The sequence below is a fragment of the Papilio xuthus genome, unplaced genomic scaffold (assembly GCF_000836235.2).
Source record: "Papilio xuthus unplaced genomic scaffold, Pxut_1.1 DF827680.1, whole genome shotgun sequence".
In the NCBI taxonomy this organism is placed as follows: domain Eukaryota; kingdom Metazoa; phylum Arthropoda; class Insecta; order Lepidoptera; family Papilionidae; genus Papilio; species Papilio xuthus.
In genome coordinates, this window is record NW_013530969.1 from 5,153,069 (window position 1) to 5,172,059 (window position 18,991).

Consider the following 18,991-nt stretch of genomic DNA (forward strand, 5'->3'; position numbering starts at 1 on the left):
CACCCGCGTCCTCAGCCGATAACTCCTCACGCACCGCCTGCAGCTGTATATGAACCAGATTTAGGTAACAATTAGTTAATAAAACTGAACAACTACCATGAACTAAATTAGATCATTAGATTACTCAAGCCATAGTTCTAGTTGTAGTTACCAATTCATGTATCTGTGTGGCGGTGAGTTTATCGGCAAGGTCAGGCGCGCAGTCCCTGGCGGCCGCCAGCAGCGCGTCGGGCGGCAGCGCGCTGCGCAGCGCCGGGCGCAGCATCGCGCGTACCGCCGCAGCCGCGCCCGCTGCGCCCGCCTCCCGCGCTGCCCACGCCGCCGCGCACGCTCCGAACGGGCCCCCCTCCAGCGACTGCCTCCTTTGCGGTACAAGGGCTGATCGTGAAAAATGCCAACCGTTGCCGTTTACAGACGTGAACAGGTGCTACATACAGGACAGGAGAGTGAAGGTGTGAGAGTAACAAACGTCTTTAAATCTCAGGTTGAAGGGAACTAGTTTCTACTAAATGCAAGAAAGAGCAAGGTAATCTAGATATTATATCCACCTGGGTGTGTGACTGGGTGAGGGCGGCAAGGAGCGCGAGGAGGCGTTGGTTCTTGGCGCGGAGAGCGAGTGTGCTGACCCGGCGCGTCTTAGGCCTGCCACCAGCGCGCTCATCGCACCACCACCTGGTTATGTTAGATGGCTTTGGTACTATTTGTGTTATGGAAGAAAGGTGTCGAAACTTTGACTATAAATATCAAGGTCAGATTTGAAACGGAAGTGGGAAGAAGACATTTCAAGTGTCTTATTACATTTGATCTGGTTTTATAAAACTCAAGCTTTTAAAGTGCAAAATATTTTGGGGGATTATAGTATAAGTTTAATTAGGTTTAATTATTGTTTCGTAAGGAGATGAACAAACACGGTAAATGATTCATACATAGAAACACACACATGTAAACAAACATTCAACAAGGAAAGTCTCAATCAATAAGATTTAGCTCGAGGGCCAACAGACAACATCTTTTTCCTTATAGAAACTGGTTCGTTTTTGTACAAAGTTAACGTTCATATTTTAAGTTTGATTCATCCACTTTCCCGTATTATTCGATGACATATACTGGTCATGCTCTGATAAATCTTTGTCATGTTGTAAAATAGTCCATAACACGAATAATTAAGATATATAATCCAACGTTTCTTTATATTACTTTCGTAAATCTAGATTTACATATGTATGTATGTGTCTACGGTAGTCTCATATAACGAAATATCAAGTGTTGATGAACGTTTTGATGATGAGATTGAAGATTTTTAGATAATAACGAGAGATGTTGCACTCAATTTCTCAATTAGAACCATTATCCTTGAAGAATATGCCAACCGGACCATTTATTTCAATGCGTTTATTAACAAATATATATGTTAAGTACTTACTAATTAAAAAATAGATGTGCAGTTTCGACATAATTTGTACACTTTTTGTGGAATTTTTAGTTTACATTTGGTAACGTACTATAAAATGCTATTAACATTTTAAAAAATATTACCAAATAAATACAGACTGGCTGTTATTTAATCTATCTACAACATGGTAACTGCAAACGAGGGTTTTCGCTGGCAAAACCCTTATAGAAAAGCATATTTTCTTTTCTTGTAGTTTCTTATAGAAAAGAAAACAATAAAACAAAATTTGATAGAAGTTTTTTGTTAACAAACAACAAATATGGTGGCAAAAAATCTTGCCAAGATTTAATCTTGACAAAGCCATTGTGGAGCAGAATATTTGTTGCTATAACAAAGAAATTTTATGTTGTTATTTTTTTTAAATGTCTTTGTGCTATAATACGATTACACAGGCTCTTGTAGATTTGTCGCTTCATCTGTCTAAATTCAAGGTGCGCTGGTAATAATGTTGCTTTAATAACTTTTTAAATAGAATACAATTGTTAGTTTAAAAAAATGAAAATTATTAATTAGACTATCGTTACCCACATATTTGTGTCATACTTGATGTAATATTTATTCTTATCTATACTAATAATATATTGATTTGACTGTTAATTTGTTTGCATTGTATTTGCTCCGAAACTACTAAACCTATTTGAAAAATTCTTTCACTGTTGGGAAACCATACTATCTTTGGGTGTCTTAGGCTACTTTTTTTTTAATTCCGTGAGGACATAGTCGCGAGTAATAGCTAGGGAAATATAAACAAAACATTTCATTCACACATCAACGACGATGACTACAAGGGAAACACTTAACGGTAACAAAGCGGTATTCATTCACAAGAATCAGCGTTATTCCACAGAAGGGGGATAAAAACATCAAGTGTAAAAAAACCTGTGTTTGTCTGTGAACTGTGTCTGATGAGTCCGCAGTAAATAATGCGTAAAACATCTCTTTCGTCAGCAATTGAATAGTTCGTCTGTGTAACAGAAATAAATTTGCTATTTTACAAAGCAATCGTTGTATCTATTCCGATATATTTTTTGAATCAATTAAGCAAATTTCACACTACTCTTACCAGTTGTAAGGTTTTTTGGTCTTGTCCAAATGACATTTTTGTCCTTGAACTTTTGCCATAAATAATTCTGATGAATGATGAAATAGCATCTGGACTCGAGCAATATAAACAAAACTAGCATATACTTAAACTGATATGAAATCATTATAACCTTCCTCATGAACATCTAGAGAGTCTTTTCTATCAGGCTTTTCTTCCTCGTCAGTATCGGGATCCGGCATGGCGTCAGGTTCTGTCATGATCAGCTCCGGGGGTGAGCAGCTACTGGTTGAGGGATCTGAAATGAATTATTTAATAGCACTAATTTATACGTAATATATTATCAAATGTATTAACCGTAATGAAAACAAATGATATTAACTGTTGCGCAAGATTGTTTAGAATTACAGAGTTGCACTTTCTTTTAAATCTGTTATTTTAACGAGAAATGTAAGACGCAATCCATTTCATATTTACAATGTGAATACTTATTAACATCTGAATCATTTCCATTCTATATTTAATATGACTACATAAATATCAAAATAAAATTACAGTATCGTTTTCTTGATCATTGTTGATAATTAATACTTAGGTGAAATGCGTATTATTTTCCATAGATAGTCGACTATTAGAGCTATAATTTTGGTTTGGCACATATTATTTTAGACGTCATTAAAGGCACTAAAATTCTTTAAGGTATCGCTGACGTCACAAGAATTTACCTAAGAGGTATGTTATTTTTCCTTGTAGAGTTTAATTCATTTAGAGAGTTTGCATCTTGCTGAATCATCACGATATCTCCGGAAATATAAGCCCGGATAACTTGTTTAGTACATTTATTGCTTTTACGGTACAAACTTTTACGATATGAAAGGATATACGGATCGCATCATATCTACACGGATTTTACCGTAACTATTGTTAGGAAGAAAATCCGAAAATGAGACAGTGTATTGACCCAACACTAGCCGTACTAAAATGTCGACGTTTGTGTCCCCTCACTATTCATTCTGACACTAGACTTTGTGACGAAAGCGCATCATTCGCGCCAAATGATTCTAACTAATACTGTCTAAAACTATATAATTACTTCATTACTGTTAAGTAACTATTTATTACTCGAGTTAACTGCATCGGTTGCCATGGTAATGCTTTCCACGTATTTTAAATAGGCAACCTTTAATAAAGAAGTAATCGTAAATTGTTATTTCAAATGTAAAGATTGATTTGATAACTTTTCCTGTATCGATGCAGACTGCAGAGAGATTTTAGCAACAGACTATAAATGAATGACGTAAACATAAAATTATTGCATCAGTTACGTCTTCTTGCACTAACATGACACAGTGGAAACATGAAGTGGAACGTTGTTCAAAACTTCCGCATTACTTATAATAGAAACTGTCACGCAATGGTCGAGTCTGAATCTAACCTAACCTCACCTCGTTATAAAGGTTTTTTTTCTTATCATAATATGGGGAAGAAAATAAACGAACGTAAAATATTTAAATACTTTGTAAAATATAGATTCATATTATTAACTGCAATAAGATTTAAAATGTATAAAGATCAAAAAGTTATCGGACGCGAAATATAGAAGTGGTTCTCATTTATAATAGTTGAACATTTTCAGTTGTATTTTGTTAAAGGCCAAGATATGCTACATATATAAAAACGCTTGCGGGAACATTTTATCGCTTTTTGGGAAAAATATTTATTGTTCTTAAAAGTCAATGACCTACATGGTCGTTAACACATCTCAAGTCAAAGAAAACTTGGCGAGAGATCAAAAATTGATTTAAAATTGGAACGGATGCAAATATTCGCCCTTTTGAGGTAAACAACAAAATATTGTTGTGATTTTAATGTACATTAAATTAGTGACTTTGTTCTCAATACAATCGGTTGAATATCGAAAAAAATAATTATTTATAGCAGTTTATATAATTGTACGAAGTGATAATCGTGAATTTCCACTGCTGAAAAAAACAAGTACAAATTTAAATTTTGACCGTGGAAGTCCATGTTTATTTGCTAAATCTTTATCAACGTCAAAATTTTTCTAACTACTTAGTAATTTACGGCAACAGAACCGTAAGTTTGAAAATTAATTTTAACGATTACAATAATCATTTTGCCATTACAAAGTGAAAACAAAAGAACCTACAAACTTTTACAAAAAATACTTTATTTCGAACGCGTTGTAAAACTCTTCAGGGAAACTCGAAATAGGAAATAATTATCGCATTAAATTTATTTGTACAAAGTGAAACGAAACGGACTTTTTAACGACATTTAATATAAAAGTTGAATTCACAAAGGCTTAAAAAGAAAAACACTTCTCTCAATGTGCAGTAATTACTTTCATGTCAGATTTTAAAACACATTGACTTATTTTTGACGACAAATCAGTCGCAATTTAAGCGCATAAATTAAGGTCGAAATGTTTTTGGTTTTAAAAAAATAAATATTTAATGCATCTTATTTCTTATATAAATATAACAGTGTAATTAAAAAGGTTAAGTATGGTTATTTCGATAATATTATTAAATGAAGTTTCAAACTTACCGCGCTCTTGTTTTGGTATACAAGGCGATGATTCTTGACACTTGGTGACGCATTTTTTATGGCAACACAGACCACAATTCCTACATTGCATTGCATCTTTAAGCCATATCTGTAAAAAAAAAAGTCTGTATAGCAAAACTGTATTCAGAGATTACGAATTACAGTTTCCAAAAATATATCCATAATATGAAAAAGAGATTCCAATTTTCATAATCGATGCGCAGTAGATTTGAAAATAATATACCTTCTTATTACAAAAGTCGCATTGTGTCGATCTATGAAAGTGCGTGCGGACAAAGTCGTGCGCGGCGCGAGCGGGTGCATGTTGCGGGCGCGGGGCGGTGCCGCGGGGCGCGGGACGAGGAGAGCTGCGCGCACCGCCCGCCCCCTCCCATTCCCACCACACCAGCGCGTCGCCGAAGCAGAGGCACGGCTCGAAGCCAGCGTGCGAGGATAGCTTGTGGCTCTTACTGGGTACAAAGAGGAAGAACATATTTTAAAATTCTTATAATAATACGGTACTTTTGCATAAATGAATGGGCCGAAGTATGGTACTTTGACCTCATAATGTACGGATACGAATTAGAAATATCTACTCTCGCTTATTACTTCAATGTCCGGATGACAATAATAAGATCTATAATTCTAATTTCAAAAAATGTATTCTAAAAAATGTATATTTTTCATCGTACCCTACCTGAATTTAATATCGACATCTGGCGGTAGGAACTGATATCTCTTCATGTGATGGGGTACTGTTGAGTCTTGACATTCCGATAGTAAAGCTGCTAGAGGTATATTCAAATAGCCCAACAACAACTCATCCTTTTCGCCCGGTACAGTCGCCCATACGTTAATGTTGAGATATTTATGATTTTCATTCAGTTTAAAATCAGTCTCTTCATCGAAAGGTATGATCGGTTTGAGCTGGATGCTTTTCGTCCAAAACATTTGGCAGATTTCGACGTGCTCGCTCTGTCGCGGTCCGCCGGTTTCGAATATTTGTTCCTCTTCTTCCAGGGTTTCGGTTTTATCAGGCTTGCATTCGGAGGAGTCAGTTTTTATGATCGGTATGTCAGGATGTTTGACGATTTTGTTGATGACTGTCGCTTGTCTAAGTGGTGTGCTGGCTCCGGAGGCGGGCGGCGTGCTGCCAGCGGAACTATCTGATGATTTATTCTCTACGGAGCATCTTCTTTTCCTAAGCCCGAAGTTCCCCGGACCGGTCTGCTCCGTTGACTTTGAAGTCTGCTTCGCTGACTCCGATTTTTGTTTTTGGTCTATTTCATTTGATGCATCTGATACTTTGGCCGGTGAATCAGTTTCCTAGTAAGTAATAAAATAATTTTAAAAGTGTCTCGTTTTTACATAAAAGTGTCTCCAATTATATAAAACTTCATATTTCACAATAGAATTTTACCAGCAAATTATTTCTGGAGGTAGCCGCACGCATGCTCTGCAGTCGAACTCCCTCCATCACCTCTGAGACCCGCCGGAAGGAGAAGTTTGTGCGGAGCCTACGCGGCTCATCCTCCCGTCGGGCGCCGGTCGTTCCTGCACCTCCCGCGCCCCCTCGTCGCACCCGGACTGTCACCGCCCGACGTTCCACGCTGCGTAGAAGTTTACCCACCTAGAAGGGAAACATCGTCTTCGATGTCAATTAACGTGGTAATTAGGAACTATGTGCAACTTGTTACTTGTACTTTTACTTTTAGGTACAAGTTGTGTTTCGCTATAATAAAGTCTCAACAATTTAACCTGCGCGACATTGTTGACGGGCTTGTTGTCAATGGCGAGTACGACGTCGTCGCGACGTAGGTCGGCACGGTAGGCGGGCGACATCGGCACTACCGTATCTACGAGCACTGCGCCCACGCCCTGGCAGCACACCAGACCCAGCGGGCCTGTTACCGCAGGCACCACTATGTCTAGCACCAACACGCCTCGCCTTAATGACACCTACACGTATACACAGATCGGTTACAAATTCAATCAGTCAATTCTGATCAAGATTAAAAATTTAAACAACGTGCGAACTGGAATGGTGATAATGAATAATAATTGCCTACCCATCCATGTGAGTCGACAGCGAGCGCAGCCCTGACGAGCCCTGTGCCGCCGGGCCACTGTAGGCGCGTCACCTCTACCAGTCGTACCGTGAGCCGCCCTTGTGGGGTCGGGCCCTCCTCTCCGTCCCCGCTGCCCGGCTCAGACTTCGGAAAGAACGGTTTATACCTGCCAATGCAAAAGTAGAAATAAGTTGAAATACATTTATAATTCCCAGTTTACATTATTCTAGACCAGCGATCGAATGCAGCGATTTAAAAACATGTAATTTTCAGTTGTAATCCAGCCACAATGAAACCCACACAATGCAATCTAGTGTTGATTTATATGATTCCAGTTGTAATCTAACGCTGGATTCGATCGCGGCAGTGGAATAATCTAAACTGTGCGTTAACATTTTTAAGTGAGAGGACTCGGTAAGGAAATGAAAAAAATTCCAACTGGACCATAAAATTTCCGCCAATAGGATACTAAAATGAATCACTTAAAAATAATTCTGAAAATTTTAATTATAATATTTCTATGAGATATTACATGGACCTTTAGAAAATCTTTACCGTATTTTATAATTAGGCAGCGTATGTCGTTGAGCTACCGCTCGTCTGATGTGCGCAGCGACAAGGGAGGCCAGTCGGGGCTTGAGCTGGCGACCCTGGAAGCGGCCCCGCACGCGCAGCTCCAGCTTGGGCTGTGATTCGAACGCAAGCGCCCAGTGCGTGTACGGATTTCGTCGGAACATAAGCCGCACGCTGCCACTTATGCTCTCCACTGGAAATGACATCATCATACTTTTTAAATTGTTTTGTTAATTTTGTATTCCAAATTAATTAATAAATAATAAATTATAATGGCTTCAGCCTCCAGTTATAAATCACCAGTTTAAGAGAAACAATGTGGTATTTCATTTCTAAGTCCTAACTATTATGTGGAGTTTTTTTTTGTCTTAAATGTACTGATACTTTAATTAATGACCTGTGATAGATATATTGGCAATCTTGCCAAGCAGCATTACGGCGTCAACGTCGATCCTGAAGTTGCCGTCGTAGGCGAGGTCGAAGCGGATATCGAGCGAGCGCAACCGTGCCCCATCCTCCTCCAGCTCACCGCTAATCAACTGCATGTTCGCTATACTCGGGAACTCCGTGCCCACTTCTAATGACCGGAGCTGGAACAAGTAAAACTTTGTTTGTCAGACATAAACGCTAAAAGTGTTGTGGCCATTTTAATAATGTAGTTTTTAATAGTCATTATTCAAATGATAGTCTTTACAGCCACCCGACAAGTTTAGGTCGCTGAATCCCTCGTATTTATCTTAAGTATATTGACGATATAGGGATTTGGGCCGCGCTGTTTTTGGGCTTGTAAAAGTAGTAAGATATAACTCCGTATTTATTTCTATCAACTTCTTCAGGCGTATCCAAACAATATAGATAAGCTTTATTGCATGTTAAGGTCTACTTAGCGTGTAGCTTACCGTGAGAGACTCAAATATCTTGCCGGAGGAGGTCTTGGCGAGCAGCTCGGCAAGCTCGCTGGCCATGCGGCGGCGCAGCCAGCGCGTGTCGGCTGTGCTCTGCTGAAAGATGAACTGCAGCATAGCGTTCAGCACGCCCTCGGGGGTGCTGCCGGCGCCGCGGGTCAGCTCGTTCAGGATCTCCTGTTGATTTACGTCAATGTCAATGTAAAATAGCTTGTTTTATTTTTCTAAGACGTAGACGAGCACAACGAACTACTAAATTTAATATAACAAGCCGTAGTATAATAGTGTGTGAACAGAGAAATATTAAAGTTGTTTTTTAAATATCTCCGTTGAATTGCACATGCTTGTTTAACATTCATGTTCGCTTGTATGGAGTAAAAGTAAATTTCCTCTTATTGCTTTTTTCAAAATTCACAGTTTTAAATAGATCTTTAAGCTCTTATGTCAACCGTTATATTAATACGACATTTTTAATAATATTGAATTAATTAATAATTAAAAATTTATGATTAAATTTCGTAGATATTACAATGAACTTATTATTAATTAAAACTTAGTTAATTGACCTTGTATTTACATCGATGAAATAATATATGCTATTCCATTTCGTAAATATGTTGTTTACCTTGTGTTAAATTACTCTAGAAATGTTATACCTTTTTTCCACACATACCGTAAAGTAACTAATTAGAACTTACGTCAAAAGCAATGTTATTTAGAGCAAAAATTCCTTAAATTCATATATCATCATATCGTTACGTTTGCGTCACTCAAGCGGTGATTACGGTTTTCTGTGTGTTAATCAGACACATAGAAAACCGTAATAGTAAGACTTGGCTTACTTCGGCGTGTATGTAGTTGCTTCATCGCATCCGTTATAATTTAAATTGAAAACGACTAGACATTTCAAAATGTTTGGAAATATAGGATAGGACATTTGTGTTTGATAGACATAAAAAAATTGTTTTTGAACGAGTCAGAATTTCTTACAGCTTGGTTAAAATCTAATATTGATATCTGACTAATATAATAAATGTGAATGTTTGGATGGATGGATGTATGTTTGTTTGAAGGTATTTCGAGAACGGCTGTATGGATCTCGCTAAAATTTGGTATAGATGTAGAACACATCTCGGTAGAACACAATGATAAAGTATTATTTTAGTCCACGCGGACGGAGTCGGAGGCGACAGCTAGTATTATTATACTATATTTGAACAGGACATAGACAAAGTAATACTGGTGTTAACAATCTAATTTCAATGATGGGTTCATTAAAATTTGGCGGTTGGAATCATAAAATGGGGTTATTTTGATGTCAAACCTTGATTACCCATATCTGTTTACGAGCAGTAAAGAATTTACGGAGAGAATAATTAAAAGCTGTTATTTAGGGTCGTTTGTACACTTTAATGGTGGGCGCAATGGCCATAAACAAAATGTTTGCGAAGGCTTCGCCTTTGCTTTTCATTGGCGCGCCGCCAAGAAATAAATGCTGTCGTGAATTCCGACAACATTGGCCAATTAAAAAAGGAATTGTTTTACACAAAAATATAAGTGAAGTAATTTAGAAAAAAAGTGCTTTCATGATAAGAGGCAACTTTAAATTTTTGTAATGTTTTTTTATGGAACACACGATAGAGTAGAAGGAATATAACTTTAGTGTGGATCTGGTTTACAAATGATTGCAAAGCCATGTTTTCTAGTTGTCCCTAAGTCAGCTTTTGGTAAATTATTGTTCTAACTAACAAGTGCCCTAGTGCAATATAAAATTAATTGCTCAGCAAAGTCTTTACTTGTTCTCGAATTGTTGGTTGTACGACACATCTCTACGTACAATGATAGGGACCGTAAAGACAGTAACTTTTACGAGGCTTTTACGAACCCATAAATTTGTAAGGCTAGAAATAAAAACCGAAGCACAATGGTAAGAAAGACGTTCGGTACTGGAGCAGTGCACCCTTTATTTGTCAGAGGTTAATTTTTTATCGTCTCTTTTCAGTGAAATCTGAAACTTACCGGTGGCAAGGTGACTGGCATAGAGCATTGCTCCTCTATGGTCGGTTTCTTCTCGAAGGGTCTGACGAAGTAGATGAGAAGCGCAATGGGTACGGCCAGCGCCGACAGCGCTCCGAACAGCGCCGCCAGCAGCAGCCATGTCCAGTCCGGCATTGTACATTAATTATCTGTTTGAAAAGACTGATAAATACGTAGTTATATTTCTTTAACCTTATTAAAACAATACATGCAACAGAACTAAGGGAGATTTAACCAAAAAATTACAGTTTTAACAAAATAAAATGCTCTTGGTATATGTTACTATGAATAAAATATATCTTAACTCTCTCTAAATAAGGAATCATATTTAGAGTTAGATTAGTGTAGATTTGGCATCTAAAATCACTCTCATTCCTTTATTAGCTAAGGGATCGCAAAATTTTTGTTTCATTTTTTCTAGTAAAGTTGTCGTAAATTACAAGTATAGAAATACACAGTCGGTTACTATAATGTTTTTAATAATTATGTAAACTGATTCGTAAGCACAAGCGTCCGGCAAAGCTATAAATATGAAAAGAAATATCACCTGCTAAGAATGTTTTTATCTTCTTCTAATATCGGTAAACTAACTTAATTACGTACATATTGCAGCTGCCCACCTTTGGTAAAGGGCAACATGAAATAGTGGTTACGGACTCTTAATTAAAAATACGCCATGCTATGTATGATAGATTTTTTCAAATAATCCTTAGAAATGTAAAGCTTTTTAGTAAACATTCTAGTTTTCGCAGAAACAATAAAAAAACTTGCAGACGTGTGAATACAAAGCTTTCAACGCCTGTTGAATTAAGAGCAGCAATAAAGGTGTCATTTGCAAATATTCCGTTAATCTCTCCCCTTTGTTCAGGGCAGAAGGTTCTTTGTTTGCGATATGCACGGGAATGAATGCATCAGGAGTTAAAAATAAAGTGTCGAGTACTTTTTATTCTTGCTCTACTTTTTAATATTATCGTTATTTTTACAATTTGTTTGTTAGTGTTACGTAACGTTAAGCGTCTAGATTATATTTATGGAAATATAAGCCAAGTTTTAGCGCAACTATCATGAGTTAGTGTACTGCCGAAACATTCCATATTGTCATCTCTCGTATTCATCCCGACAAGAAGTGAGATGACACTATGTTTGTTAAGGTAACTTCGATAGTAAAAACTCGTGGTTAAACATAATTGAAATGTGAGAAGAATCGGTTGATTTGAAAAACATAGCGTGTGAAATTATTCCAAGGTTTTTGTAGCTGCATAATGAATCACCATGGTAACCAGACTGCAATTGCTGCTTTAAAGTATCAATTGTTTTAGTTCCTGTTTAGTTGTTTTTGAGTTAATCGGATATAAATATACGTCAAAATCTTTTTAGTTAAGATAATCTTTTAAACCTTATTAAATGCCTATATGTTTTAACATTAAGATACGACTAGAATCACAGGAAACAACCAATTTAATACATAGATATACTACAATAGCAATTACGAATAACGATTATAGAGCTCCTTAATAGTCGCTGCTTTCAGTCCAAATCAATCAATACTCGAATAAAATGCCTGCGGGCTTCTACATTTCTATTTGCGTACGTAGGAACCCAGTCTGGTTCATTCCATTTCATTAAACTCCAGCATACATATTTCTATTCGTAACAATTCAGTACGGGTCGAGTAATAACGCTCGGGTCACTGGTTTATCTAATCTAAGTTGTTCCTATGCGGATCAACCATTTTTTTTTATAAAAAAAACGTGAAATGCAGCCTGCCTGTTACTAATTGAATGTTAAAGTATCAATAATAAATTATCGGTATCCGAACATAATTTTTATTGCATGTTTTTATATTTACATAGTTAGAATATTGAGCCCTTTTAATTTTCACGTTTTTTGTATTGGACATTTGAAAGTTTGAACGCTAGGTATACTGTTAACCAACAGTCCGCTCCCGACTGACTTTTAATATTACATGATAATTAAAAAAAAGGTCTTGACAGACATACGAACGGACAACAAAGTCATCCTATAGGGGTTCCGTATTTATCCTTTCGAGTTACGGAACCCCAAAAGCATAACCACAGAAAGAGAACTACATATATGTTGTCATAATGAAAGTCGTGATGAAATTACAACTGTGGGTTTATACTAACAAAACGCATTTTTGTCCTCTTTCTCGAGCCTCGTTTAGAGTTAGATTACGTACAGTTAACGTGGAAATACTTATAATTATTAGAACAGGTTAAGGATGATATTGAAAACAGAATAAAAATATGTTTAGTTGAATTTTCAGGTTAGAAGAAATGACAGACATCACAAGTAAAGAAGAGAAAATAAACAAAAAACGTATTATAATTTTTTCGTTAGCATGGTTTTTTTCGGTACAAAATTCAGAGTAGCAAAGAGAATATGATAGGTAATATAAGGGCATGCGAGGCGTTGTTTTCATCTTTCGAGTGTTGACAAAAAGGGGAATAAAAGAAAGGGGAAAGCGATGCTTAACATGCGCTATGGAGGAGTTATATGAGGAAATTATAACAAAAACATTAATCGACGTTTTTTCTATAAAACAAAAGCAATAAAGCTTAAATGGAGCTCTGTTGAATGTAAAATATTATTTTCGAGTAACACTAAGTACGTACTGTACTCTGTACTGTTACTACATTTGATGTCAATAAATTTATTCATTGATTTACCTTCCTATGTATCCTATATATCCTATATATTTAGGATGAAAACCTCCTCCAACTATGGCCAGTGCTCCTTATCCTTTGCCACGGCGGAGGCTGATTAATAGATACCGATGACTTTACTGTTAAATGTTTTAATAAATCCACTAACACCAGGTGGGATCGTGGTCAAGCGCTAGCTTATAAAACGTAAAAAAATCTAAGACAAAAAATAATTTTAGAAAAATAACTGAAATTAATTGCACCTACCAAAATCTTGTGTACATCAAAAATCTTTGACATATATCAGTGGTTATAAAAACGAGAACCAAGTCTACAGTGTAAACACGACGTGTACCACTAACAAAGCAAAACAATCATTACATTATTACAACTCACCTGCTAAGAGAATATCCTTAAAACAACTGGAACCACAATAAACATACTCACTAAACAACAATTGACATGAAACTAGTAACTTCTTAGATAATCTTATATTTAAATCTGTATTTAAAATGATTTGGGGCGATTATGGCGATTCTAAAGGTGAATACATTTTAATTCGCCAGCCGGTACACCGGCGGCGATCGCTATCGTCACAGCCACTGACACTTTGGCCCTGTGAAATTATTATTGTGATAAAACACCTAGGAATCCATCTGAGCATGCGCGGACCTTAGCCAATTGGACCAAAGTTCACGCAAGGTGGCAAGGCAATTCACAATTGAAGGAAACATTGACACATCTTCGATTTCTATTTCAAAAGAAATCAATTGATTCTTCTAATATATTTTTAAAGTAGATTTCTGACGAATGAAAACATTACAATAATTTAGGTGTAACAAAATATAAATTTATATTTTTCTTGTAAAATTTTCGTAATTGGTGTAGACGGGATGGTCAAAGGACGCTTGCGCGAGGCGTAAATCGATACAGGGTATTTCTTTTTATACATTTTCTAACGTAGATATGTAATGTGGAATAGGTGCAGTTGGAAATTACTCAACTGAATCAACTGGAATTGGCTATTGCTCTCGTACCCATTTACCTATATTCCCTTTTTTAACAATGATACTCAGATTTAACAAATTTAATTACGTGAATTATCAGACGAAATCCGTTAGTTTAACATCCTGGGACCTCAACATTACGTTATACTTTCTTGAAAAGGACTTACATGTACAAGTAACACTACTCTTTTTTCGACAAACTTAAAAAAGGGTTTCAATTCGACAATAGATATTTTTTCAATCGACACAGAAGACAGGTGTGAAATGGAAGCTATTCCACGTTTCGTCTGATGAGTGTCCGTACCTATACCTATATGGAGGCCTATTTTGGCACTCTTCCCCTTCCCACCCTTTTCTTGTAATGGAAGGATAGAAAGAGGAGGTGGACTTAGCGTGAAAGATAAATCTTTCTTTGCAGAACGCAATATCTTTAGGCAGCCGTCGCTTCGATATTTTGGCGAATTTCGGTGCCGTTTTTGTCGTTCAGTGCTTTTGCCAAATTATACCACAAAAAGCACATCTGTATTTCTAGAAATATACAGGGTGTATCGTTAATTATTGACTATTAGAATTATTATTGGGGTATTGCAGTTTTGTTTTCTTCCAAATCAAGTGATAAAAAATAAAACGATACAATTATTTTTTTAATATTTATTCTTACAAATAATAGATCTACTCAACACACGTATAATGAAATAAATCTAAATAGAATCATAATTATAATAATTTCGTTAAATATTTTCTATTTATTTTAAAGCAACTAATTATAATAGCTGATCACATTAATATTCGTAAAAGTTTACGCATCGGTGAGTGCTGCTACACCAGGCAGAACTTTACCTGGAAAACAGATAGACCATTTAAAATCGAATAAATTAGTAGTTTTAGACATTATTAGTAAGAATCATTTGGAGCGATTGGCGCGCTTTCGTTACAAAGTCAAGTGTCAGATTCATTAGTGAGGGGACATAAACATTGACATTTTAATAAGGCTAGTGTTGCATATCGGCACATTGTCGGATTTTCTTCCTAACAATTGTGAGAATCTCCGAAGTGTAAGAGTTAAGTTTATTACCGGTTGCTGGGAACTGAACAGAGTAAAACAGCTACTATGATTATTTTAACGAAGAGTGATATTTTTTGGTAAAAGCAATTTTAATTTACCTCAACTATCAAGAGAGTGAATTTTTCGAAAAAATTATGTTGATGTCACGGAAAAATGTTTTGTAACTCTGAATTAAATCAGAAGTTATATACGAGAAGAACAAAGTCTTGATCGATTAAAATAATTTGTAGAAAAAACAATAACTCTTTTCAACGGTCTGATATCCGATAAGCTTGCATGCGTGTTACGCATACGGATAAAGCGATGTTTATAAGAGTTATTTATTTATTTCCGTGTAAGAAAATAAATCATAGATTTAGTTTAATCAGTTTTCGATAGCACAGGACGACAGCTGCCAGGCTACTAAATAACGTTAGTTAGATGATTGTTCTATTTTGCCAAGCACGCGATCCATCGGTTCGCTGATCGTTTCGTTTAACATTTTAATATTTTATTCAGCTATAAATAATAATTATTATTTGATACTCATTTTTACTTGCAACTTCGTCCGTGTGAAATAAAAAATGTAGTAATAGCTTCCTGGCGAAATAATTTTATAAAGTTGTAGTCCAGTTTAATTCCTTATATAGTTATTTTAAGTATAGATAAGTAAAACGAATTCATGGTAATATGTAACACAAAATTATGGATTCTGCTTTTAAATACATACATTGTGCAAATAAAAAACATCAAACGAACTATCAATAGTACACGAAAGGCAATTTTATGAATAGCATCACTTACTTCAGCATTTAAGAGTTTTTAAGGGATCTCTTATTGACGAGTTTGAGTACGGCAGTTAGTGTTCTTTTAGGATGTACATAAGATTAACACACTTTAAAGACATGCACTTGGCCAGCGTGGTTGACTATGGCCTAATCACCCTCAACTTAGGGTAGGCTCCGTGCCCCTCGGTGGGGACGTATAGTGAGCTGATGATGAAATACATGTAATATAAAGTTAACGAACCTTCGAGCAGTTCAAGGGAGGCGCCGCCGCCAGTGGAAACGTGGGAGACCTTGTCTTCAGTACCCCACTTCGCGCAACATGTGGCCGTGTCACCGCCACCTGGTTAAAAACGGATTTTTTTTTGGTTTATGTTAGCATCACAATTACAATTAATTTTAATAAGGATTTAATTTAATTGTCAAGTAAACATATCACAATGCACAAAGTAGAAAAAAAATAATGGAAGATTAGAACTAGAACTTTGAAGTTAATTTTAAAATTGAGTTTTAACTTTACATGTGCATTATATTTCATAAAAATTCAAATAATTAAGATTAAATTTATCTTACCGATAATAGTAACAGCACCACTGTTGGTTGCCTTCACAACACAGTCCATGAGAGCTCGGGTGCCACCCGCAAACTTCTCGAATTCAAACACACCAGCTGGCCTAAAGAATGTCACAGGAATATTCAAAAGTATTCAAATTTACCAAGTTTTTTTCACAAAGATATGAAAAAAAAAATAACAACAACTTAATTATTCTGATTTAAAAAAAAAGCTTGGTATAGTTTAGTATGCTATGGAAAGCCAGCCTTCTTACCCATTCCAAACAATAACTTTAGCCCTTGCGATTGGCTCTGCAAACAGCTCCCTTGTCTTTGGTCCAACATCAAGTCCCATCCAGCCATCAGGGATGCCAGAATCAACATCAGCAGTACCAACCTAAATAATAACATATATCTTTTTTAATTAATAACATTTTTTATTATGGTCACAATAGCTATTTTACAGCCACACTTAATTTATTTTGTAGTAATTAATGAAGGCCCTTAGCATTGAATAATTTTACCTGAGCATTTTCATCAAACTTATCAGCAGTGACAAAGTCTACTGGGAGATGTACTTTAACATTATTCTTGGCTGCTTTCTCCAACAACTTGCCTACTATCTTTGCTCCATCTCCATCATACAAGGAATTGCCAATCTAAAAAAATAACAATTTGTTAATTAATCTTTTTTGATGAAATATTTATAGTGACATATAAAAAAAATACTTACAGCCATACCCTTGGTTTCCTTAAGGAATGTATAAGCCATACCCCCACCAATAATCATTTCATTAACTTTATCAAGCAAGTTTTCTATGAGTAAGATTTTGTCTGCAACTTTAGCTCCGCCGAGAATGGCCAAAAATGGTCTGAAACAAAAATTTCCCAATACATTAGGCAAACATTTTTTATACTTCCATACTATTCCTTAAGAAGTGAAGTTAACATTGTAAAGAGATATAAGAAATTCACCTCTCAGGTTCATGAAGTGCCTTTGCAAAGTATTGAAGTTCCTTTTTCAGTAAGAAACCACTGGCTCTCTGGTCAAAACCTTCACCCATCATGGAGCTGTGAGCTCTGTGGGCTGTGCCTAGAGTAAAGTGTAAAAGAAAAATTAATATTCATACAGTAGACAGTAAACAGCTATTATTTAAAGATAATATTTTCCTCTATTTTGCTTACCAAAAGCATCATTAATATAAACATCTCCCAATTTTCTAAGGCTGGCTCTAAAAGCTTTGACTTTTTCGGCATCAGCCTTCACTTTGGCTCCACTGGCATCAACACCTTTGCCTTCCTCCTCAATATGGAATCTGAGGTTTTCCAATAAAATGATGGAACCTGAGGGAGGATCAGCGCAGGCCGCTTCAACTTCAGAACCAACACAGTCTGATAGGAAGGTCACATCCCTAAGAAATTTAAATGTTTGATAAATAACACTTTAGTCTAGATGACTTTGTCTAATCAGTACAGTTATTCTTATACACTTACTTGTTTAATAGTTTTTTCAATTCGTCTGCGACAGGTTTTAATGTGTATTTCAAGTTGGCTTGTCCATCAGGGCGACCCAAATGTGACATAAGAACCACCGACTTTGCACCCTTGTCCAGTGCAAATTTAACGGAATCAAGAGCAGCTACAATTCGCTGGTTGTTAGTGATTACTCCATCTTTCAGTGGCACATTGAAGTCAACTCTAAAAGAAAATTGAAGGTAGTACAATAATACCGGTGTCCTTTAGTGACCCGGCAGGCAAAACTGTGGGAAATGTAGATTTCTTAACTATATCGTACTTACCGCATTAAGACACGTTTTCCGGCCAAATTTAAGGCATCAATACTGAGTTTGTTTAAAGCCATTATGTTACTTTTTAAGCAAAGAATTAAATTGAATCAATTTGCAAACTTTTGGCTAAGTGGATAAGTGTCAAATTCAACCTTGGACATGTCAAAGAGGTCAAAGTTGGCTGCCATATAAAAAAATAAGGAACTTGCTATTCGAAGCGTGTTGCTATGCCTGATTACTTTAAAAATGAAAACAAAAATATAGAATGACATATACGAGTATGTTCCAGTTAATCTATCCGATTAATCTATCTAAGAAAATGTAAATTATCAATTATTAATGTTTTATCTTTATCTTCATTTCAACAATTAAACAAGTATTGTTGTAAACAATTACATCCATTAGAAATTACCTATCTATTGTGCTAACTAAGCTTTATTCTGATATATATAATTAAAAATGTAAAAATATAATAATTAATTTAAATGACGTAATGTAA

General features: G+C 35.9%; 2 protein-coding genes across 3 annotated transcripts in view; both read right to left on the reverse strand.

Moving 5' to 3' along the window:
* Positions 1-13,903, reverse strand: part of Pdzd8 (PDZ domain containing 8) — a 14,057-nt gene extending 154 nt beyond the window's left edge. Inside the window, exons 1-15 of one of the 2 annotated variants that reach the window (XM_013311866.1) lie at positions 13,713-13,903; positions 10,633-10,799; positions 8,608-8,790; positions 8,106-8,298; positions 7,691-7,901; positions 7,136-7,301; positions 6,825-7,025; positions 6,487-6,696; positions 5,764-6,392; positions 5,311-5,536; positions 5,067-5,175; positions 2,668-2,793; positions 549-672; positions 152-362; positions 8-43 (exon numbers count right to left, since the gene is read on the reverse strand). In XM_013311866.1, coding sequence (XP_013167320.1) covers positions 8-43; positions 152-362; positions 549-672; positions 2,668-2,793; positions 5,067-5,175; positions 5,311-5,536; positions 5,764-6,392; positions 6,487-6,696; positions 6,825-7,025; positions 7,136-7,301; positions 7,691-7,901; positions 8,106-8,298; positions 8,608-8,790; positions 10,633-10,785 — 2,778 coding nt within the window. In that variant the 5' untranslated portion in view covers positions 10,786-10,799; positions 13,713-13,903. Of the gene's footprint in view, positions 1-7; positions 44-151; positions 363-548; positions 673-2,332; positions 2,418-2,667; positions 2,794-5,066; positions 5,176-5,310; positions 5,537-5,763; positions 6,393-6,486; positions 6,697-6,824; positions 7,026-7,135; positions 7,302-7,690; positions 7,902-8,105; positions 8,299-8,607; positions 8,791-10,632; positions 10,800-13,712 lie in introns of those variants that run through there. The other variant, XR_001227882.1, reaches the window with a different exon arrangement.
* A 1,075-nt stretch (positions 13,904-14,978) lies between these two features.
* Positions 14,979-18,639, reverse strand: Pgk (phosphoglycerate kinase). Its single transcript, NM_001312546.1, is given in 10 exon segments — positions 14,979-15,163; positions 16,398-16,496; positions 16,727-16,827; positions 16,981-17,102; positions 17,230-17,364; positions 17,439-17,577; positions 17,681-17,798; positions 17,891-18,117; positions 18,200-18,403; positions 18,505-18,639. Coding segments are annotated over 10 exon segments (1,248 nt in total). The 5' UTR covers positions 18,567-18,639; the 3' UTR covers positions 14,979-15,122.
* Positions 18,640-18,991: the final 352 nt, after the last annotated feature.